General features: G+C 37.5%; 2 protein-coding genes across 2 annotated transcripts in view; one reads left to right on the forward strand and one right to left on the reverse strand.

Moving 5' to 3' along the window:
* Dnah3 (dynein heavy chain 3, axonemal) overlaps positions 1 to 24,526 on the forward strand; it is a gene marked incomplete at both ends in the record, with an annotated part of 130,078 nt that overhangs the window by 20,289 nt on the left and 85,263 nt on the right. The window contains 5 exons of the mRNA XM_017617236.1: positions 1,711 to 1,858; positions 1,944 to 2,042; positions 2,108 to 2,222; positions 3,145 to 3,313; positions 12,362 to 12,555. Coding sequence (XP_017472725.1) covers positions 1,711 to 1,858; positions 1,944 to 2,042; positions 2,108 to 2,222; positions 3,145 to 3,313; positions 12,362 to 12,555 — 725 coding nt within the window. The remainder of the gene's footprint in view (positions 1 to 1,710; positions 1,859 to 1,943; positions 2,043 to 2,107; positions 2,223 to 3,144; positions 3,314 to 12,361; positions 12,556 to 24,526) is intronic.
* On the reverse strand, positions 3,515 to 4,894 carry LOC108363764 (uncharacterized). The gene has a single exon (XM_017617235.1). The coding sequence runs from the start codon at positions 4,892 to 4,894 to the stop codon at positions 3,539 to 3,541; it is 1,356 nt and encodes a 451-aa protein (XP_017472724.1). The 3' UTR covers positions 3,515 to 3,538.

A 24,526-nucleotide genomic window follows, 5' to 3' on the forward strand; every position in this document is an offset into this window, starting at 1 on the left:
ATGTATACATTTGTCTATATCTATCTCGATTCGTTTTGGCTGTTACAAACAACCGTTATGTGAACAAAATTAATATACCCTTGTGCACAAGTGCGCTCGGGTATAAATATCTCTTAAGGGGTATTTTTGGAGACCTAGAAAGCATCAAGCCAATTTTTGTGACCTTCAACTGAATTGAATCGCACTTCCGTAGGGTTGTTCTGCATCGACCTGAACAAATGGTAGTCTAATGATGCAAGGCGGGTGGGATATGTCTTCCCATCAGGTAGCAAAGTTTCCCATCAGGTAGGTAAGTTTCAACCTCTTGTGCGACCGAGCATTGTCATGGTGGAAGTTCAATGACTTATGTCTGGTTGCCCATTCTTGTCGTTCCTCCGCAATTGCTCGCTTCAATATCATAAGCTGTTGTCTATAAAGTTATCCATCTATGGTCTGAACACTTTTCAGTAGCTCATGATACAGAGCTCCCTTCTGGGCCCACCAAATACAGAACATTACCTTTCTGCCAAGGACATTTGGCTTTGACGTCGGTGATCGCAAATTTCTTGTTGAGTCACGTCTAATATTGACGCAACTTTATCTTAGGTTTCAGGGACATTGCTTAAATAACTTTAAAGTTTAACGAACACTGAGCGCCTTTAAAAGCTTACTTATTTTTTCAATAAAATTAAATTATTTTTAGTCAATGGTATCAACAGTCTTACAGACTAGATACAAAGAAAAAAGCCTTCAAACAACCTTGCAGAAAAAAAAACCTATTGATTAAAATAACCAACTTCTAGTTAGCTTTCTTGCGGGATTTCAATAAATAACTAACTTTAGCTATGACAAAACTAACTTGAAGTTAGTTGTAAAGTCGTTTAGGAGTCATGCGACGTTATCGGGAGTTTCTCTTCTTTACAAGTTTCTATTTGAATATCCTCATAGAAAAATAACTTCCATAAAATTTTTTTTTGCACTTCGCAGATTCTTTTTCGTAGTCAGGACAAATAAAAGAAAGGTCGAAAATTTATATTACAATTTTGATGTTATGTCTGATCGAATCCAAATATAAGACCGCAAATAAGCAAATATGTAATGTTAAATAAAATAAGTTAATAAACAAAAATATAAAAATATAAAAAATTGGAAAAATCTTTTTTTATTGATAGTTTATGTCCCAAAGTAGTTAGCTACAACTTAGTTGGCATCTAATGCAGAGGAAACCAGCACTCACTATTTTGCGGCCATAGCCCTTCAAAAGTACCACTATTCGACTGCTAGTTAGTTAATAGTTAGTTACAAACTAGTCCCACTTCCTGCAGGGAATATACAAAAAAAAAGAAAAACACTTTCGACTCCGCTTTCACTCCACATTCAGAGCGCTCCGCATTTGTCTGGCTGGGTAGTTTGCTGAACATCCTCAAGGATGAGTGACATTGTTCATGATTTTTATTTTATTTTTATTTGCTTCGTGCTTGTGTATACGAGTATTTGCGGTTTTTATTAAGAATTATGAAATTTTGTCTTTGTCCGCCATTATTATCGCAATGTTTGCAATTCTGCGGTTGCTTATCAGTTTTCCATTCTCAGCTGTCTATTGTACACTAGTTTTACATTCTTTAAATTCCACAGGTATTTAGTTGTTTTTTTTTTTTTTTCAAATCGATTCGCAATCGTCATGCCATACTAATTTCCATATGTTGACCCTTACACCCTTTCACCCATTAGGTTGAAGAAGCATTTAGCTTGAACGCGGTTCCAGCTTATTTGGAGAAATCCAACTCACAAATTAATGATTTGGTACAACTGGTGCGCACAGATCTTGCCACGGGCACACGGCTAACCATCGAGGCTCTGATTGTACTCGACGTGCATGGTAGGTTGGCAAAAATATAGTTTTTACATAAAAACTTACAAAAGAGCACATGATCTGCATATAAATTTTCTCTTCGCAATTTTAGCTCGCGATGTTGTCAAATATCTAATTGATGTCAATGTTGAAAATATCACCGAATTCGATTGGATATCTCAATTACGTTACTATTGGCGAGAAACTGACAGTAATTCCGCAATAATTAAAATTTTCTGCACTTATTTTTTTTTATGTAATTGACGCTTTTTGCAGAGGGTGAGGAATGGGTCTGCGTGAGCATGGTTGTTACGGATGTTAAATATGGCATGGAATATTTGGGCAACAATCCACGTTTGGTTGTGACGCCGCTTACCGATCGCTGTTACAGGTAAGTTAATGCTTCTCATAAAGTGTATTTAGACTATATTCGTTAATATTGCAATTCAGTATTTGGGGATTTTCAACATTTCAACATTTTCATGGGTAGCGAAAGCTGAAGGCCCACACTTTGTGACACTCCATACAGAAAAAAAGGAGAAAGGTATGCAGAGTGGAAGACCTCCTGACTCTCCGGTATAACTTTTGGAAGGGCTTTCAGCCCCTTAAAAATATATACTGAGTAGTTAAGTTAACCCAATTTTTCTGACTGCCTTTATTAAACGTAATGCGAGTTATTAACACTTAAACCTTGAATGCCTTCAAAGTATCCTTGTCTATTCGAAGGTTCGTACTACAAAAACTGTATACAAAAATTTATTCCGCCCAGCGATTGGCTTTTAACGCAAAATGTAGATATACAGCAGCAATGGAGTACATAAAGAAAATAAGAAAAGGTGGAATAGAAAAGAAATTATAATAGTAAAAACCATTTAGTCACATCCAGTTGCTCTCCACCCACACAAAGTAATGCAACCAAAAACCTTTTTTAATGGCTTTATAGATAACGCTTTTATATTAAACCATATAAATCATTGTTTGATGGTAAAAACAAGCAGTGAAGCGCACACTCACACAAACATATTTGCATAGCACGTGTATGTGAAACGATCTTCAATATAAAAATTTGTGTTATGGGTGCCTTGAAAGAAAAAATACATTTCGAATGTACAGCCAGATATGAAAAGTCATGGACAGTCAACTCTGAATGTTTGGTGTTTTTGTTTTTTTTTTTGCTTTCACCGTGTTAGCCAAAGGCAATTGTTGTTGTACTACTTCATATATACTTTAAACTTACACTGGCTAAACGTTTCCAGTATATTGTACTTAACACAAAATAGCTGACTAAACATTTTTGCTCGTTTTTTTTTCAGAACGCTTATGGGCGCATTGAAATTATGCTTGGGAGGCGCTCCGGAAGGACCAGCAGGCACAGGCAAAACGGAGACGTGCAAAGATTTAGCCAAAGCTGTAGCGAAAAAGTGTGTCGTCTTCAATTGCTCGGATGGGCTGGATTACAAGGCATTGGGCAAATTTTTCAAGGTAAGCAATGTACGCTAAATTAAATATTTCATATGCAGCCTTGACAAGCTTTCACCAAGTATTTGGCAGGATATTCAAAGTCAAACACAATGCATGTATGTATGTAAGATATGATAACAAAAATATATTTCTTATTCGTTGATAAAATTCGCTGAGGTAGTCAATGAGTAGTGTGGTCTTAGCTTGTACTTAATATGTGGGCAGGATATCTAAAAGTATGCTGATTTAAACGCGACGTTGGCGGTATTTCAGGCGACGCACAGTCTTGTAACGGTAGCCATCGTCGGCGAGGACGGTAGCTTCCTGTGGTGCAGCATATACTTGCTCCTCAACAACAGCAACGGGAGCGCTGGCTGCTGGTGGCAGGTAATCGTTGGAAGGGAGCTCGTTGACATCACGACGGTGACGGTACTTCAGACGACGCACGGCCTTGTAGCGGTAGCCGTCGTCGGCGAGGACGGCGGATTCTTGTGGTGCTAAGTATACTTGTTCTTCAGCAACAGCTACGGGAGCGCTGGCTGCTGGTGGCAGATAATCGTTGGACGGGATCTCATTGACATCACGACGGTGACGGTACTTCAGACGACGCACGGCCTTGTAGCGGTAGCCATCGTCGGCGAGGACGGCGGATTCTTGTGGTGCAAAGTATACTTGTTCTTCAGCAACAGCTACGGGAGCGCTGGCTGCTGGTGGCAGATAATCGTTGGAAGGGAGCTCGTTGACATCACGACGGTGACGGTACTTCAGACGACGTACGGCCTTGTAGCGGTAGCCGTCATCGGCGAGGACGGCGGATTCTTGTGGTGCAAAGTATACTTGTTCCTCAGCAACAGCTACGGGAGCGCTGGCTGCTGGTGGCAGATAATCGTTGGAAGGGAGCTCGTTGACATCACGACGGGGACGGTACTTCAGACGACGTACGGCCTTGTAGCGGTAGCCGTCATCGGCGAGGACGGCGGATTCTTGTGGTGCAAAGTATACTTGTTCCTCAGCAACAGCTACGGGAGCGCTGGCTGCTGGTGGCAGATAATCGTTGGAAGGGAGCTCGTTGACATCACGACGGGGACGGTACTTCAGACGACGTACGGCCTTGTAGCGGTAGCCGTCATCGGCGAGGACGGCGGATTCTTGTGGTGCAGCATATACTTGTTGTTCGACGACAGCTACGGGCGCGCTGGCTGCTGGAGGCAAGTACTCATTGGAGGGGAGCTCGTTGACATCACGACGATGGCGGTATTTCAGACGACGTACGGCCTTGTAGCGGTAGCCATCATCAGCGAGGACGGCGGATTCCTGTGGCTCAACAAAAACTTGTTGCTCGGCAACGGCAACGGGAGCGCTGGCTGCTGGAGGCAAGTATTCGTTGGAGACGAGCTCGTTGACATCACGACGATGGCGGTATTTCAGACGACGCACGGTCTTGTAACGGTAGCCATCATCAGCGAGGACGGCAGCTTCCTGCGGTTCTACAGCGACTTGTTCAAATGCAACCGTTTCGGCAGGCGGCAAATAATCATTGGTAGGCACATCAACGGCGGCTGCAACCGCGATCACGGCAAAAAACGCGACGAACAATTTCATTTTGATGCCAATAACTCGATAGCTACACTAAGACCGTTGCGAAAGAGTTAATCTGCGAGAATGATGTTCTTGAACAAATCTGAAAGTATTTATACGAAAAACGCTTTAGTTTTTGATGAGAAATACTCATCGCTTTTGACCATCGAATATGCTAAAAAAAAAAAAAAACTGAACTGTTTGCAAAAAACGAAGAGTGAACAAAAAAACTAAATAAATAGACAATAGAAAACGGCGAACAATCGCTAGTGAACGGAGATGTGGGCATTATTTTGATTCTATCTTCCCTTCATTTTCGCAGTCGACGCATAAAATATACATCGGTTAATTTAATTCAATTGTTTTTCCTTTCTTCGCCACGAGCGTGCGCTGCTTCCCTAGCATTCACATTGAGTTGGCCCACAGATAAACCGAGGCGACAGCCAAACGCTTAAGGCTTAAGCGCGCAGCTGCCCGCAACTTGTTTTAATTGATAAGCAATTTCGTCGAAAAGATTAATTAACCTCGTCTGAAGTGCTCCGCNGAAATCTGAAAGTATTTATACGAAAAATGCTTTAGTTTTTGATGAGAAATACTCATCGCTTTTGACCATCGAATATGCTAACAAAAAAAAAACTGAACTGTTTGCAAAAAACGAAGAGTGAACAAAAAACCAAATAAATAGACAATAGAAATCGGCGAACAATCGCTAGTGAACGGAGATGTGGGCATTATTTTGATTCTATCTTCCCTTCATTTTCGCAGTCGACGCATAAAATATACATCTGTTGATTTAATTCAATTGTTTTTCCTTTCTTCGCCACGAGCGTGCGCTGCTTCCCTAGCATTCACATTGAGTTGGCCCACAGATAAACCGAGGCGACAGCCAAACGCTTAAGGCTTAAGCGCGCAGCTGCCCGCAACTTGTTTTAATTGATAAGCAATTTCGTCGAAAAGATTAATTAACCTCGTCTGAAGTGCTCCGCCGAACGCCGAAAACCTCCCGTCACATTTTATTTTTAGCAACAGTCTGGCATCAAGAGACACTCTGGTGCCACTTGAACGCCTCCGTGTGTTAAGCGCTTTCTGGGTAACGGGCAAAACTTGAATCATTTTTCTTCTCACCGATCGTGAATCTCACCTTTGCGACACTGTTGTTTTTTTCGTTTATGGCAGCATCTGTTGCGCTGCCGCTCGATTCGCTACTTCATGAATAGGTCATTAACCAAACAACACAAAAAAAAATAAAATAAAAAATATCGGTGTGATAAATCAAATAACTAAAAGCCAGTTAGGCAGTTGTTGGCCGTTGAAATGATATCATTGCCAGAGTTGTGGTAAGCGTGCCACTTTAGAAAGTAGGATTTCTGGATGAACCAACTTTTCGGCGGCATTCAGCTGGGGGGTTAGTGCTATCATATTTGTTTAGGCGTGTGCCGATACACGCGCCTTGGTATATGTACATACATACATACATACATACATACATACATAATTGAATGTTAGCCGCCACACTGGCTGTTTGACTTTGCGTTCTTCGCACGTGTTATTGGCCAGAAATTAATGATATTTTTTTTATTCATTTATTGGGACTCATGCGAAATGTTTAAGGAAACTTGAATAATTAATGTGAAATTACGAAGCTGGCCATCATTAGACATTTCAGAAGAAACTGTGGAGGAGGTTTTTTGTTTTATTTTTGAAGTTCAAGGCAAATTATTCAAGCTTATGTTATACACATGATTTATTCTCTTACTTTATAGTTAGATGAGAGTCGTAAGTGTGTGCGAAACAATTTTGAAAGAACCAGAACCCACGAATGACTGCTGGAGCGGTATGTCAAATGTGAAAATATATAAAAAAAAAGGTTCATCAATCTCCACCATTTAAAATAGTGTGTTACACATGAATAATTTATTGGACTAGGTAAGCTGAGGTAGACTGAGGTTAAAAAAGATTATATGATTATATTATTGTTGTACGCATACATATACAGCCTTGTCCAAAAGTAATAGGCACACCAATATATGATGATTTTTTTTTATATTTTTTTTGGTTTATTTTATATTTAATATTTTTTTAAGCCTAGCTCTCTGTCTAACAAAGAACATATGAATCCAAATACCAAACTTTGTGCAGAAAATAAAAAAATTCTTCAACTTTTCACCAAAATTTCAAACATTTTATTCAGGATCTTTAGAAAAAAATTTGGTATGCCCTATTGTAGCTCATTAAATTTCGGTATAATAAAGTGCAAGTTTCAAGTTGCTCTCTTTGTTTTTTTTTTTTTTAATTTTTTTCGCCGACGGTGTTGTTCCTCCATATGAAAAAATTCGAACATACTTTTTATGAAAGAAAATGCGTGACAGCGTCAGCGAAAAAAATCATAAAAAATTAACGGGATTTTCGAGCAACTTGAAACTTGCTCTTTACTAACAAAAATTTAATGGGCTACAAAACTGCGTACCGAATTTTTCCTAAAGATACTGAATAAAAAGTTTGAAATTTTGCTGAAAATTTGTAGAATTTCTATGTTTTCTGCATATGTTCTGCAGTGAGCTAGGCTTTAAAAAAAAATATTAAACATTAAATAAGGAAAAATAAATTTTAAATCATCACACATATGTATATTGGTGTGCCCAATACTTTTGACCAAGGCTGTATGTATACATAATATACAGTGGGGAGCAATGATGAGTACATAGTAATTTTTTTTTAATATTTCCACGATTTTTAAAGTTAAAATTTTTTTGTTATTTTCTTATCAAAATATGGGTTATGCTTTAACGAAAATGATATAAATCAAGCTTTCAAATTTTATGCAGAGCTTAGAAAAAACTTTAGCAAATTTTCATTAAAAGTTTGAATTTTTAATCTGAATTTTTAGATTTTTTTGAGTATATAGTTTTGTAGCCCCTTAAATTTAAGTCCAATAAAGTGCAAGTTTTAACCCTCTAGCAGGCTGCACCGCTTCCAGACGGTCGTTAACTAAACACGTATTTAGTGCACCTATAATCATTTTTTTCTATATTCGAAAAGCACGATCTTTAAAAAAAGCGTACCTTTACGACGATGAAAATTTTAATCCGTTACGTCAATCCGTTTTACTTTAATCGGTAGTTGAATCACAGATTGTGAAAGACTCGGTTAAAATTAATTATTTCTTGCTATTAAGTAAGTTCGTAATTAAAGAATTTTTTTCTTTTGAAACATTTTTTGATACAAAAATTCAGTGGGTTTCGTAGTTAAAAGCACAGTATTTTGATATAAGTTTTATAATTATGTCACCATTCGAAATGGAGAAAATTGCTTTCGAACACAGACCGTCTACAGACCGGCTTGCCGGCATATAAAAACCCAGTTTGCATTTTTGACCATCTGCAGACGGAATTGCCGGTTCGTAGGTCAACATTGTGTAAGAGAAAGCTGAAAATACGTCAAAGTATATCGGTGAGCCCGTCTCCAGGCGGTCTTGGTTTTTCTCCCCTTTAGGAAAAAATTACTGTCACAGATCGAAATGAACATCATTTTTGGATTTCTCGTGCTAAAATCACCCATTCCTGAATTTTTCAACTCATACAAAAAATGACCTACTAGAGGGTTAAGCAAAAAACACAACCGACTTCAATTCTCATATACATATTTAGGAGTACCGTTAATTTTTCCGATTAAAAAAAAAACAATTAATGAATTCGGTTCGCCTGGTCTAAAAAGTTATGCGGCACCACATATTAAAAAAGGGAATATATTCCGACGAATTGATAACCTCCCCTGTTTTGAAGTTGGTTAAAAATCTTTGAGTTCTTTGTTAATTTTATGTACATAAAATGTAATTTATGAAACTTCAAAATTTACTTTAAATAGCATATTATCTGAAGCGAATTTTCAGAAGTATAAACCCCTCCCAAAATATATTTCTGGGTGCACCCTTGTATATAAGGCAGTTATAGTCTTTCTAGTGCGATCTTTATGTTGCGTCAAAAGGTTGGAATTCTGTCGAAAATGACACTATTCGACGACCTACGAGGCAGTTGGCGCAACATTATTCAAAAGAAAGCTGTAGATTGGCCATTTCCACAAAACGCAAGATATTTTACTCTAGATCGCATATTGCAACCCGGTGTCCCAGCTAGGCAATACTAAATAGTCCTTAGAAGAAGGGAGACGATTGCAATTGTACCCCTCTCCGAACACACATAAACGTATATACATTAACACATACATTAATTCTCATTTCAGTTTTCAATTTGGGGACTTGCAATAGACAATCTTAGAAAATACTTCCTATCAAATTTTAAATAAATATCAAATTATTTACTCTACTCGAATCATTAAAATAGTATTTTCAACAAGCAATTAACTCCAACCGAAAATAAATACCGCTTGAAGCTTATATGTATGTATGTATGTATTAAATACTTTGTATATTGTGGGGCCATTGCACCTCAAATGCTAAAACAAAGCATAATACAATTCACACTAAATACTGAAACAAATTAAAAGTAAACAAACTTGCTGATATAACTTCAAATGTAGTAAAAACATGAAGGAAATGCTTGCGAAACAGCAAAACGAATGAAAAGTGAATATACGAATAGCCACATAAATGTTTGTATGTACATCCAAACAAACACACATATCTACACACACTAATTGCCTTATTTTCACAAACAATGAAAAATGACTTAGAAGAACCAATTTTTGACCAAAATTAAAACAACAAAATTGTCTGAAAGTACTTTTGTGCGAATGTAGGTATATATGTATGTATGTAAAAGAAAATTTTAAGAAATTTTACTCATTCGAATTCAATTGCCACAACTGCAGCGACTAAAGGCATTGAGTGGGGAACAGAAGAAAAACATTTGGAAAAAACGAAAACAAAAACTGCACAGTTACATAACTGAGAAGGAATAATGAACATAAAAATCTAACTTAACTGCAGTTTTTATGGTAAAAACAGAGCAAAGAGCAAAATCTGCCAGCAAATATTTGTTTAACTAAAATCATATTTTAGGGAGGAATGAACCGCAGCGTTAAAAGGTAGTAGCACACTGAGATATTTTGAAATCAAATTTTAAAGAATATTTAGCCAAACAACCTTTTCTTTGTAGGTTTCTACGATTATGAAGGGAGATATGTACCATTTTTAGACTACGCAATTTGAAATTTTTTTACGATTCAAAATACATATCAGACGTTCTTCATAAAAATCACTTCATATGATTGCTTGCGCCTTACCAAAGCTTTGAGATAAAAAATTTCGTGATGTTAGGTTAGGTTTACTAGGCTGTTCCGCATAATCTCCCATAGACCATTAGTAGGTCCTTAAGGTCACCAAGAAAAAGAAATTCTAGTGTTAAACTTAAATTATAATACACTGTTAGCGTGTTTTACCCATTTGGCTGTCCTTCGATGTCTTATTTCCTTCAGTACACTTTTGGTTTACAGGGTTTACGGGGCATGTACGCGATTAGACGAATACTCTGATTATACTTCTCTATTAAACGAATAACTATGTCTGTCCCAACTCCGTACGACAACGTTAGAAGATAACTAGGTCAAGCCTTCGTAAATTTTCGAATTTCTTCTTTTTATTTGGAACTACAACCATTTGTCAGTTTGGGCCGAGACCAAAAAGCTTCTCCAACTGTTTCTCTCCTGTTCGAATTTTCGCCAGTTGGTTATCCCGAGCGCATACAGGTCCTTCAGCACTTGATCCTTCCATTGTGTTCGTGGATGCGCTTGCTTTCATTGTCCACCCATGGGTGCCGTGGGTCATCATCCATGCGTACAACATGCCCAAGCCAGCGAAATCGCGCCATATAAAAGGACAGGTATGATGAGAGATTTGTTGAGCGCGATTTTTGTTCGTCGAGAGAGCGCTCTGCTTTTCAATTGCCTACCGAGCCCAAAGTAGCACCTGTTGGCATGAGTTATTCTTCGCTTGATCTCAGGGCTGATGTTGTTGGTGGTGTTTATGCTGGATTCTAGGTAGACAATTTCCTTCACTACTTAAAAGTTATAGCTGTCAACAATGACGTGTGTACCGAAATACGTGGACTCCTTATATGTTGCCAGGAGCTACTTTGTCTTGCGCTCGTTCACCGCTAGACCAACCTCTTTAGCTTCTTTTTCTAAACATGAAAATGCTGCGGTTACGTGCCTTTGTTTCAGACCTACCATATCGATATCATCTGCATACGCCAGCAACATCGTTCTTTTGCCACTTATATAATACGCGAAGGCATTTTTTGTTCAACATAAAAGATCTGCACCGTTCCTTCGATTTTCAAGAATGGGGTGTCAAATTAAAGCCCTTGGCTTGTAGATGTGCGAACTGGTTTTATTTTTTCGAAAAGAGTTGCCACCTGTTGAACAATTAAATTAAAATTTTTTAATAATCAATACCATCAGATCCGTACCGTTCGTTCGCTTTTCAAAAGTGAGGTATCAAATTAAAAGGCTCTGGCTTTAGTTGCGCAATAAAGTTTAACTTATTCGAAGAGTTGCCACCTTTATAAAAATTATGTTCAAATTGTTTAAAAAATACATAAATCAATTATTAAAAAATTGGTATCAATCGAAATGGCTTTAAAATGCTTTGTTTCTTAGCTGAACTATAGGAGGGTTGCCACCTGTTTAAAAAATCATATTAGATTTGAAAAATATGTATCACCATATGGGTGCCAAACGAAAGGGGTTTCAGAAAGCAGTAGTTTGAAAATACTTTGAAGAGGGTTGCCACCTGCTTGAAATGTCGAATTTAGTTTTATTTATACACAAGTTATATGAAATATGAATAGCTTGAACGCTAAGAATATTTTTTAGGTGTTCGAAAAGGGTTGCCACCTGTTTAAAGAATTAAATTCAAATTACTTAACAGCTCAAATGAATTACTAAAATATATGTTCCAATAGCTGCACAGTTTTAGGTGAAATATGGCGCTCGGATCTCTTATAACTCTGACTAGCATTTGGATAAATTTAATTTTGGGCATTTTAACGCCATGCACGTTCTCTAGTATGTATGTATATATTTGGTTCTTGTCCCTGTTTTTGTCGCTTACTGTGAATATATTTATTTGTTTTTTGTTTTTTTTTTGTTAGCCGAAAGCAAACACGTGCTGGCTTATTCTACACCACGCCGCCTGCGAAGCTTTCAATTTGTTACAAGTGCATTTGCATATGCCACATTTGCTTATTTACACGAGCATGAACGCATATGCGTTGCTAAACTCTTTTGCTAACTCTATTCAATACACAGTACATGCAAATGTATGTACATCTCAATAATGGATGCTGTTTTCCTTAGTGCCTTTATCCGCTTCCTTAATTTTTTTTGTTTCGTTGTTCATTGTTTGTAATCCTTTCCGCCTGCAACGCAAATACGTATTGCCTTTTTATTGTTGTTTGTTTAATATCTTTTCTCTGACTATGATTTTATGTGAGTGTATTGTTTTTTCATTTCTCCTTCTTCTTCTTCTTACAGGGCTTAGCACAATCTGGCGCCTGGGCATGTTTCGATGAGTTCAATCGTATTGAATTAGAGGTACTGTCTGTGGTAGCACAACAAATTCTAACAATTCAACGCGCCATTGGTCGGAAGGTGGTTAAACTCTTTTTTGAGGACACATTTCTGCGTTTGGATCCCACATGCTCCATATTCATAACAATGAATCCTGGGTAAGTACTGAGTAAAAAAAAAGCGTAGATGTACAAATACGTAGAGGCATATGCAAACGACTGGTATCGTTTACTTAACTAGAGTAGTAGGAGTAAATGTACACCATGTGTCTTAGATTCAAACGCGTGCGGCAAGTGGTACAGCATTGTGGTTTCTCACAGCTGTAGCGTTTTTCTAGCTCATTCCCATGTAAAGTTGCTCTATGAGCAGGTAGTGAAGTGCAAGATTGAGGTGGGATTACACTTTTATGCCACATCTGCGCTTGACTATAAGCCATGGCTTTTTTTGTTTTTTTCTTTCTTTTTGGTTTTAATTCTTTTTCCTTTGAATTATTCAAGTTTCACATATTTTTTTTTTGCTTCCACTTTTTTCTTGCTTGACTGCGTATGACTGCGTTTATATAGCGGGTGATTAAATTCTTTTTAAAGTTGAAACCATAAATTTAATTTTAGGTTTACAAAGTATGTACTTACATTTTTATTGCCAACAAATTATAAATGTGCGCAAGAAAGTTGTTATCTTGAAACAAAAAAAAAAAAAATACTATAAAAATTCAATAGTTATTTCTGTCGGTCCCATGTAAGCAGTTTATTGTAAAAAAATATGTACTTAGTTCCGAGGTTACCAGTGTAATAAAACTGTGTCAGGGTTCGATGTCTGTGAAGATGGCATACGATAGATAGGACAAAAAAAACTGTTCTGAGTAGCTTCTCACAGTTCTAGAGCGCTTTAAAAGGAAAAAAAAAACTTCTGAATATTTTGCCAAAAAAAAATTCCAAAAACTTTTTATGCAAATACGGAACTGTTCTGAGTAGCCTTTCAATAATTTTAAAGTTCCTGAAAAGGAAACCAAGGTTCTGCAAAATTACACCTAAAAAATCATTTTTCCCAAAAAGTCGATAAAAGGTAAATGTTAAAAAAAAAATTAAAACTATTCTGAGTAGGTTTTCAGTAGTTCTAGAATTCCTGAAAAGGAAAAAAAAAATTCTGCAAAATTACATCGAAAAAAAAATTTTTTATGTCGAAAAAGTTTAATTTTTAAAAAAAAAAATCTATTTAAAACTGTCCTGAGTAGCATTTCACTAGTTCTAGAGTTCCTGAAAAGGGAAAAGAAGGCTCTGCTAAATTACCCCGAAAAAAACATTTTTTACTAAAAGTCGAACAAGTTAAATATTTGAAAAAAAAATTAAATTGGTCTGAGCAGCCTTTCAATAGTTCTAGAGTTCCTGAAAAGGGAAAAGAAGGCTCTGCTAAATTACCCCGAAAAAAACATTTTTTACTAAAAGTCGAACAAGTTAAATATTTGAAAAAAAAATTAAATTGGTCTGAGCAGCCTTTCAATAGTTCTAGAGTTCCTGAAAAGGGAAAAGAAGGCTCTGCTAAATTACCCCGAAAAAAACATTTTTTACTAAAAGTCGAACAAGTTAAATATTTGAAAAAAAAATTAAATTGGTCTGAGCAGCCTTTCAATAGTTCTAGAGTTCCTGAAAAGAAAAAAAATCTGCAAAATTACACCGAAAAAAAAAATTGTAAGTCGAAAAAGTTTAATTTTTGAAAAAAAAATCTAATTAAAACTGTTCTGTTACTGAAAACGGAAAAGAAGGCTATGCAAAATTACACCGAAAAAACATTTTTTCCTAAAAGTCGAAAAAGTTATATGTTTGAAAAAAAATTAACATTGTTCTGAGCAGCTTTTCAATATTTCTAGAGTTCCCGAAAAGAAAAAAAAAATCTTGGAAATTATACCGAAAAAAATTTTTTTCCAGTTTTTCAGTTTCCATCATTACGGTTAACAAAGATCGCAAAAAGGTAGATCCAAAATTTGACCGAAAAAATAAAAATCAAAATTTATCGATTTTGCAATGATCTAAAAATAAAAACCTTGGTATATAACGGTCATGTTCGGCCCCTGCTTCGATATGTCAATAATTTGTCGTTGGTTCCTTTGTTATCATGGGTCGATTTCATTACGGGCACGATACTTCACTTGCTTCCCCTAATCCTATCTTGGATTTCTTTCTCGCTCAATTGTCTGCTTCGGAATTTCTCGGAAAAATTCGCATGGCATGGCATGTTGTAACCTTCCCAAAGGACTCGACGCCAGCTTTACTGTTCACATCAAAGGCCAGTTTTGACTGAGAATCTGTTTAAACGATTCCGAGATTTACAGATTATTCTGAGCCGTACGCTTGAATAAAATTCGGTAAATTAACGAAATCTAAAAGACTTCGAAACGGCTGACGTTTTTTTCCGTCTTAGGTCATTAATATTTTATGGGACGGAAAAATTGGTAAGTATAACAAACGTTGCTTCCACAAAACACACTTTTATTGTATGCAGATACTCAAGCCGTGATGAAAGTCTTCAACGCAACTATGACTTACTCGATATGTATTAAGAAATTTTAAAGAAACCTATACTAAGTGGCTGCCCCTTAAATAAGAAGAAAGTCAGCGCAGTAAGATTGGAAGGAAACCAATTTTATCAAGTTTGTGTTTGAGAATTGAATGAGATACTTTATCAAATGCCTTGCTGAAATCAGTATAAATAACATTTGTTCGACTTTTCGTTACTTTTCAAACCATCCCAGTGGGAAAAGTAGTAATGCATTCCATGCGTGATAAATAATCGAATATATTTCTTATGAGTTTTAGATCCAATTACTGTTTAATATGTAAACAGCATTCTAATGTATTCAAAAAGTCCCAAAAATTTCATATTAAATGGCATTCATTTCGCGATACTAGGTAATGTAAACCTGAATGCCCCACTTTTCTTAGGTCACAGGAGGGAATACCATCCGAATTGGTTAACAAATTTCATACGAATGTTCTAGTTTATTGATTTTAAAACACGCGCCCTTCGAATGGAGATGTATGCAGGAGCAATCATAAACATAAACTATTTTCAATATAAGATTTTAAAAGCTTTTCACTGGAATTTCTAAGCAGCGCCTTCCATATGTATCTAACATAAGTGCGCTCGATCATTTCGAGTGCTTGAAATGTAAAATTTTTACGCCTCCTATTTCGCAAATATTGCATCCAGTTGCAGGTATTTATTAAAAGTAGCGCTGCAAAAAGTGCACTCTTATTGAACAAACATTGGCTAATGGCAAAAGTATTTTAATCCGAAACACCCTTTAACTGCATACATATGTACTTATGTATGTATGTATGTTTGTAAGCGTAGGCTCACCAATAAGTGCATACCAATACATGAATCTAAAACGCATCGAACGAATTGTGGTATTGCTGCCAATGATTTTACGAGCAAAATTCCATGTTTTTCAAAATGGTTTTGATTTTCTGCTGATTTTTTCGCACAATGCGAAATACCATACCAAGCATAGCAACCATTTGCTGGCATTGTTTGCATTCTTTTTTATTGTTACTACTGTGGTTATTTCGCTGTTGCTGTCGTTGTTGTTATTGGCGTTGTTGGCGTTTTTGCTTTTATCCAGACTTGTTTGCTATCCGTGTCGTTTACTGTTTCGCTATCGATTATGCAACGCGCTCTAAACATTTGCATACTCTTTCATTTTCCTTTTATATGGCTAACAGTGCGTATGAGTGATGCACATACACACACACACACACACACATGTCCACAACTCCAATTGGCATCATATTGCATCACTAACAATGAACGAAAAAACAACATTGGCAATACATACAATTGTTCCTTGTGCAACAGCTGCATAGCAACTTTGAACGCAAGCCTAGTGTATTGCATTGACCACTGTCCAACTTTTCCAAACTGAATATGTACATGTCTAGCATACATACACATACATACATATTTATGTGTGAATATGCATGCAAAAATATGTATGTAGTTGGTTGACGGTATTCAGCATCATGTCTAACCACTCAGTGCTGCACCTTCATTACTTAGTGGGTAAGATGTGTAGGTGTGCGTGAAGCATACCCGCTAGAGATATGTAGCAGCGAAACTACTACTGCATGCATATTTTCTTTCAGCTAGATACTACTTTTAAAGAACAACAGCAAAAGGAACCGCTACTAGTTTTGTTTCCTTTACACCTGCCCAGTTAATTACGTTATTATTTAGTTTTTAGTGTTTTCAATTTTATACAATTTTTCGACAAAATTTCTTTCGGGTGTTTCTTGTTTCTAGTGTGCTTTTTATTTTCCTCTTTTTCTTCCATTTGTGTAATCAACACTCAATAGCTTCTATGGTTCCCGTTAGGGTTATGGCAAATTTCCCAAACGGATATTTATGGCTTATTTTTTTTAATATTTCGTTACGAGCGTAGGTTTTTTTTTTTGAACCAGCAATACTAATCTTGTGGTATTGCCTATCGCAATATACATACGTCTCATATAATTTATGACCTAAACCTGAATTTGTGAATTTTAGTAATCATTTTAATGCACAGAATTGTCAAAAAAGCTGTTGTATTTTTTTTTCTTATAAACGGTGATGTGTTAGGTTAGGTTAGGTTAACTCGGCTGCCCTAATCCCTCAGGAAAGGGGCACACTTAGGCCACCAAGGACCCGTTGTGATGCCGTATAAGAGACTCCATATGTCCCTCCTCTTACCCTAGTAGTGGAACCACTTCGTAGCTCTGATGAAGCGCACAAAGTCATAGACACTGGCTGAATCCAGTTCGGCCAGACATTCAAAAGAATAATGGAGGAACGAGCATCGGCGAGCTCTCGCCAGAGCAGGACAGTGGCATAAGTAGTGCTCCACGCTTTCGATTTCCTCCTCATCCTACGACAGTAGTCGTTTGACTGCAAACCCATTCTAGTGGCGTGGATTCCCATCAGGCAATGCCCGGTGAGAACTCCAATAACATGCCGCAACAGTGGTCGCTCCAAGTGGAGAAGAGGGCGAGATCTACGCTTGTCAAGCTTAGGCCAGATATGTCTTGCTATCCTACAAGTAGGCTCCGCAGACCATCTTATATTAGCCCGTCCGACAAAGTTATTCTCAAGCCAGAGCTTGCAAGAAGATAGCGGAATGCCCGCATTACGGGCTGTACTGATTGCAGGCAACAAGGTTCCTTTCCTTGCTAGTTCATCTGCAGTACAGTTTCCTGGTATGTCTTTGTGGCCTGGCACCCACACAACATTAGTGACGTAACACCTTGCCATTTCATTAAGAGTACATCTACATTCCATAACAACCTTCGACGTAGATTTGTCACTATTAAGTGCTTTAATAGCCGCTTGGCTGTCAGTAAGATTGTTACCGCCTTCCGATTAATAACAGAATCGATCAGCCAACTTGCAGCTTCATTTATTGCTGTTAGTTCAGCCTGAAAAACGCTGCATAGTTCTGGCAGACGAAAACTGAGGCTAAGTGAGAGTTCTTGCGAGTATACCCCACTTCCTACAATCAGATCCAACTTGGAGACATCAGTGTAGATGGCTGTTGAGTCAGAATACGATATCAGGACCGAATCCTCCTCCCACTCTTCCCTTGAGGGGATCCTTGTCTGGAAATAATTATTTAGTCCCGTAGACGGGACTGTGTAGTCCAGGCGCCTAAAGTCATCTGGAAGATCTTCCAAGATTCTAGAGTGCCCAAACCTCGTGTGACTCCATTTGATTAGTGCATTTAATCTAATAGCATTACAGCTTGCCTGTAGTTTACCATATAGGTCCACAGCTAGCAAGTGAAGCAAGGTCTCTAGGGCTTTAGTCGGCGTCGATGGTAACGCTCCCGTGATCATCATGCACGCCACCCTTTGAACCGCTGTTAATTTGTTTCTTATAGTAGATTTATCTACGGACGGCCACCAAACCGTTATGCCGTAGAATAGAATGGGACGCACAACCGCTGTATACATCCAGTTCACAATATGAGGCTTCAATCCCCATTTTTTCCCAATCGCCGATTTAAAGGCATACATTGCAGTTATAGCTTTCTTGCAGCGCTCTTCTATATTGCGCCGCCAAGTTAACTTTCTGTCAAGAATAACGCCCAGATATCTAACCTCCTCCGAGAAAGTCAGTACGATACCGTTCAAGGAAGGAGGTTGTAGCCGGACAGCTTTCGTTTTCTTTGAAAACAGAACCATGGACGTTTTTTCCGGATTGACACTAAGTCCTACTTCTTTGGACCAGGTATCCACGACGCGTAAGGCGCCTTGAACTAAGTCACATAGAACTTGGGGGTGCTTACCAATTGCCGTCAGGGCAAGATCATCCGCGTAAGCAATGACTTGGCAACCTGCACCTTGCAACCGTGACAGCAGGGTATCCACTGTTAGATTCCAAAGAAGTGGGGAGAGAACACCGTCATGTGGGGTTCCGCGACTTGCATATCTTGTTATAGATACCTCCCCCCATCTCCGAATAAATAGTTCTACTGCCTAAGAGGCGACGAACAAACTCAACCATAGGGTGATCCAGCCCAAGGCGAGTTAGGACTTGAAGAACCGCTCCCGGGAGAACATTATTGAAGGCACCCTCGATGTCTAGGAACACGCCTAGTGCAAATTCCTTAAAAGCGAGAGCCTTTTCAATGGTGCTGACAATACTATGCAAAGCTGTATCCACAGATCTACCTTTCTAGTAGGCGTGTTGACAGCTAGAGAGATTATTTACATCAATTTCCTGTCGGATCTGCGAGTCTAGAAGTCTTTCCAGAACCTTGAGAAAGAAAGAAGTAAGGCTTATCGGTCGAAAGTCACTTGGTTTAACGTGGGAGGGTCTACCTCCCTTGGGAATAAACACAACTTTCGCCAGGGTCCAACCCTTGGGTATGAGACTAAGCTTGATACAAGCCTTATAGATTAAGACAAGTATCGGACATAAAACGTCAGATGCTGACTGAAGTTGGGCAGGGAAGATACCATCCATACCTGGAGATTTGTAGGGCTGGAAGGACTTTATGGCCCAGTCTACCCTTTGTACATCAATAAAGTCCGCTGAAGTCAACGGCCGTTCAGAGATAATAGCCGCGGTGTTGGGCTCCGCAGTACAACGGTGATGTGTTACGCGCCTAAGGTATAAAATTTAAGATACACATTTTACCTAATTTCCATACTCAGCCTAAAAACATGCAAGGATAAATGGATCGTACAAAGATCTAAAGAAACGTATAGCACTCAATTTTTTTCAGTACTCATTTTGATGGTGTCACACAAACAGAGGGACCTAGAATCCTTTACCATAACAACTGTACCCTCGCCGCCATGATCGTTTAGTAGAAAGAGGAGTTTATCTATAACCATAGTCCACAGGAGAGGAGAGAGTACACTTCATTGAAGGCAACCCCTTGTGGCTGTAATAGATTTTTTCGTACCTGTCAACTCAACACAGTTCTTTCTTGTTTTTAGCATAGAAGGTACACAATCCTTAATAATGGTGCTTACTCCCTTGCATATCGGGGTATCTCTTATTGCTCCATATGATGTGCTATTTAAAGCTCTTGAAATTTAAATGAAAGCACAAAGTGCTATGTTCTTAGACTCCAGAGCCTTTTCAATTTTCGACGTAAGGCTATGCATGGCAGTCTCAGTGGACTTGCCTGGTTGATAGGCAAATTGGTTCTTATTAGAAACCGTACTCTTTCTACCGAGGTGAGTTTAGTTGCAAGGCTTTATTCTTGCGTGTTGGAACACCCAATTCCGGTAGATAATAACCTGCTTTGCAGCCCGGAAAGTGAGTGTCTAGCAGAAGTCTACAAGTTTTACGCGCATGCTGATTATAGTTACCAACTGATTTCTTTAGAGTGTCGATCGTAATTTTGTGTTCCCCTTTTTGCAGCTTTTTGAAGGCGTACTGCCTCTGTTGTAATAGGAAGTTAGTGCAAGTTTGTACGAATTCCAGTCACCCGTAGCTCTTGCCCTATTGAATAATTGTCTGGCCTGGAAAGTGACCAATGTCGAGTTCTATGTGCCTATTCTCCCACATTGATACCACCCCGGAGATGCGCCAGTTTGTGACAGACGCTGCCATATTCTAACTACTTAGAGCCACGATTTATAATATTTATATTATAACTACACAGTACTATGGGCATTGGCATCACAGCAGAGGATCCATGGGCTGCCACTCTGCCGCCAGTGATCTATAAGTGCCTTTGCTTAAGGTATCGGAACTATCACCTAAATACCAACATATATATAAATATGACAATCACTATCTTAACCAAATGTCTAAATTATGTCAATGTTGCGAATTTGCTTGTTTCTATCCATAATTTGCTTAGCAACTATAACTAGAAAACGACACCTGCATGAATAAAGTAAACAAAAGTAAATTAATATTTGGTAGCAATTTTAAAATTTAATTTACGGCTTTGTCAATTTGGCGTTTTAGTTGTTATTTACTTTTGTTAAAGAGTAAAAAGAAACTTTAGAGCAGTTTTTCTAGAATTGATTACTTTTTGCATAAGTAACCTGTTTCACATCAAAGCACATGCGCTTTATGCATTCTGCTTTGCTTTAGAACTATTGAAAACTGTTTCCTACATTTTTTTTGTATTCAATTCAATTATTTCTATTGCATCAATTCCCAATGATTATATTTAAAAGGTGGTGTGGGCTGCACATGACTAATATTTTTTTTTTTTACTTGCTAATCATTCGATTTGCTCTGCAAATTTTTCATTTCATTTTCGTTGAACTTCAAATATACATTTTTTCAATTATTCTGCACTTTTACTATATCTTCGTATTCGCTTTCATATTCTTTTGCAATTTTCGCTTATCTAAACAAACTTTAGCTAAGCAGACTTTGCAAACAGCTGAAATTGAACAAAGTTTGGAAAACATTCAATTTACTCACTTCAATTATTGCGGGTAAGAGCAGCTCACAAAAAAAAAAAACAAAAAACTGTTGCTCATAGAAAGTAGCTGTATGCACAGTTGGGAAAAAGAGCAGTGTAATTTTTTTTTTTTTTTTTTTAACAAAAGTAAACTTTTCTTATGTATTTATCTCTGGGGCAACGGATTTTTCTTACTAATTTCAAAAACCATTACAATACTAAGTCAATATAAGGTTGTATGTATGTATTTGGTTAGTTCAATCAGGGTTGCTAGGGGGGGGGGGGGGGNCGGCTAATTACATTATTATTTAGTTTTTAGTATTTTAAACTTTATAAATTTTTTTGCAAAAATTTCTTTCGGGTGTTTCTTGTTTCTAACATGCTTTTTATTTACCTCTTTTTCTTCCATTTGTGTAATCAACACTCAATAGCTTCTATGGTTCCCGTTAGGGTTATGGCAAATTTCCCAAACGCATATTTATGGCTTATTTTTTTTTTTTATATTTCGTTACGAGCGTAGGTTTTTTTTGTTAGCTAGCAATACTAATCTTGTGGTATTGCCTATCGCAATATACATACGTCTCATATAATTTATGGCCTAAACCTAAATTTCCGAATTTTAGTAATCATTTTAATGGACGCAATTGTCAAAAAAGCTGTTGTCATTTTTTTTCTTGTAAACGGTGATGCATTAGGCGCCTAAGGTATAAAATTTAAGACAAACATTTTACCTAATTTTCAAAGTCAGCCTAAAAACATTCAAGAATAAAGGCAGCGTACAAATATCTAAAGAAACAAATGGCACTAAAATTTTTTCAGTACTCATTTTGATGGTGTCACACAAACTGAGGGACCTAGAATGCTTTACGATAACAACTGTATCCTCGCAGCCATGATCGTTTAGTAGGAAGAGGAGTTCATCTGTAACCATAGTCCACAGGAAAGGAGAGAGTACACCCCCTTGAGGGCAACCGCTTGTGGCTGTAATTCTTTCGTACCTCTCAATTCCATACAGTTCTTCCTTGTTTTTAGCATAGAAGGCGCACAATCCTTAATAATGGGGCTTACTGCCTTACATATCGGGACATATCTTATTGCTCCATATGATGTTCTGTTAAAAGCCCTTGAAATTTCAATGAAAGCACAAAGGGCTATGTTCTTAGACTCCAAAGCCTTTTCAGTTTTCGACGTAAGGCTATGCATGGCAGTCTCAGTGGATTTGCCTGGTTGGTAGGCAAATTGGTTTTTATTAAGTTGTCGCTCCGTTAGGTTGACTTCCCTTATGTTTTGAGACAAGATTTTCCCCATGCTTTTTAGGGGAAAGGAGGCTAAATGGTTTGTAGGATGAAGGCATCTGCGCAGGTTTACTTGCCTTCGGTAAATATACGAGTTTACCTTCTGTCCATAAACTGGGAATATGGCACAATAAGAGCGATGCTATGTACTGTCTTGAGCGGACTGTGGATACATATTTTCTTCCTTGTTGAAGTAGGCAAGGATAGATCCCCTCCGGTCCTGGTGATTTGTATGGGCTAAAAGTAGATACCGCACTCTTTCTACCGAGGTGAGTTTAGTTGCAAGGCTTTATTCTGCCATCTCATTTTCTCAAGCTTCTTGCTCCACCAAGAGACATCACGTTTGTATTTTCCCCCTCCTTGGGGACAGCTACTGTTGAAGTCTATTCCAGTGTCTGAATTAAGCTGTTCAGCCTCAGTTTCAAGGTTCTGTGCAGTCGCAATTTCATCACCAAGACTGTTTCCACCTTCTCCGATGATAAAGCGAAAGAGTTCCAAGTTCGTTTTTCTATTTATAAACTCAAGGAACTACGCACTCCTTTTTTTTGGTGTCGGTGCTCCCCCAAACAGTACTATGGGCATTGGCATTGGCATCACAGCAGAGGATCCATGGGCTGCCACTCTGCCGGCAGTGATCTATTAGTGCCTTTGCTTCAGGTATCGGAGCTATCACCTAAATACCAACATATATATAAAAATATGACTATCACTATCTCAACCAAATGTCTAAATTATATCAATGTTGCGAATTTGCTTGTTTCTATCCGTAATTTGCTTAGCAACTATAACTAGAAAACGACACCTGCATGAATAAAGTAAACAAAAGTAAATTAATATTTGATGACAATTTTATTCCGTGCACTAAAATTACGGCTTTATCAATTTGACGTTTTAGTTGTTATTTACTTTAGTTAAAGAGTAAAAAACAAAACTTTAGAGCAGTTTTTCTAGAATTCATTACTTTTTGCATAAGTAACCTGTTCCACAACAAAGCATTCTGCTTTGCTTTAGAACTATTGAAAACTGTTTCCTACATTTTTTGTATTCAATTCAATTATTTCTATTGCATCAATTCCCAATGATCATATTTAAAAGGTGGTGTGGGCTGCATATGACTAATATTTTTTTTTTACTTGCTAATCATTCGATTTGCTCTGCAAATTTTTCATTTCATTTTCGTTGAACTTCAAATATACATTTTTTCAATTATTCTGCACTTTTACTATATCTTCGTATTCGCTTTCATATTCTTTTGCAATTTTCGCTTATCTAAACAAACTTTAGCTAAGCAGACTTTGCAAACAGCTGAAATTGAACAAAGTTTGGAAAACATTCAATTTACTCACTTCAATTATTGCGGGTAAGAGCAGCTCACAAAAAAAAAAACAAAAAACTGTTGCTCATAGAAAGCAGCTGTATGCACAGTTGGGAAAAAGAGCAGTGTAAATTTTTTTATTTTTTTTTTAACAAAAGTAAACTTTTCTTACGTATTTATCTCTGGGGCAACGGATTTTTCTTACTAATTTCAAAAAGAATTACAATACTAAATCAATATAAGGTTGTATGTATGTATTTGGTCAGTTCAATCAGGGTTGCTTGGGGGGGGAGAAAAGTGGTTATAAGAGCATTCATCCGTTCAACATTATTAAAAATATAATTTTTCTTTTAAAGGTGAACAATTTCGCTGGCGCAGATTTTTGCTTTTTGAAACATAAATGCATATGGATGTAGCATGGCTAATATATACCCAACTGCCTATGTACATACAGTTGCGTGCAACTAAACAACGACGCCTACTCAAATACTAACAAGAGAGCTCGTAGTTCAATTTTGTAAATGAATACCTTAAACAGGGATTACGTGATTTGTACTTTTGTACAGATTTGTATTTTTTGCCACTCACAGACAGGTGTTGTCTAGAAATAA

The sequence above is a fragment of the Rhagoletis zephyria genome, unplaced genomic scaffold (assembly GCF_001687245.7).
Source record: "Rhagoletis zephyria isolate East Lansing unplaced genomic scaffold, Rhagoletis_zephyria_1.1 Rzeph_scaffold_01367, whole genome shotgun sequence".
Taxonomy (NCBI): domain Eukaryota; kingdom Metazoa; phylum Arthropoda; class Insecta; order Diptera; family Tephritidae; genus Rhagoletis; species Rhagoletis zephyria.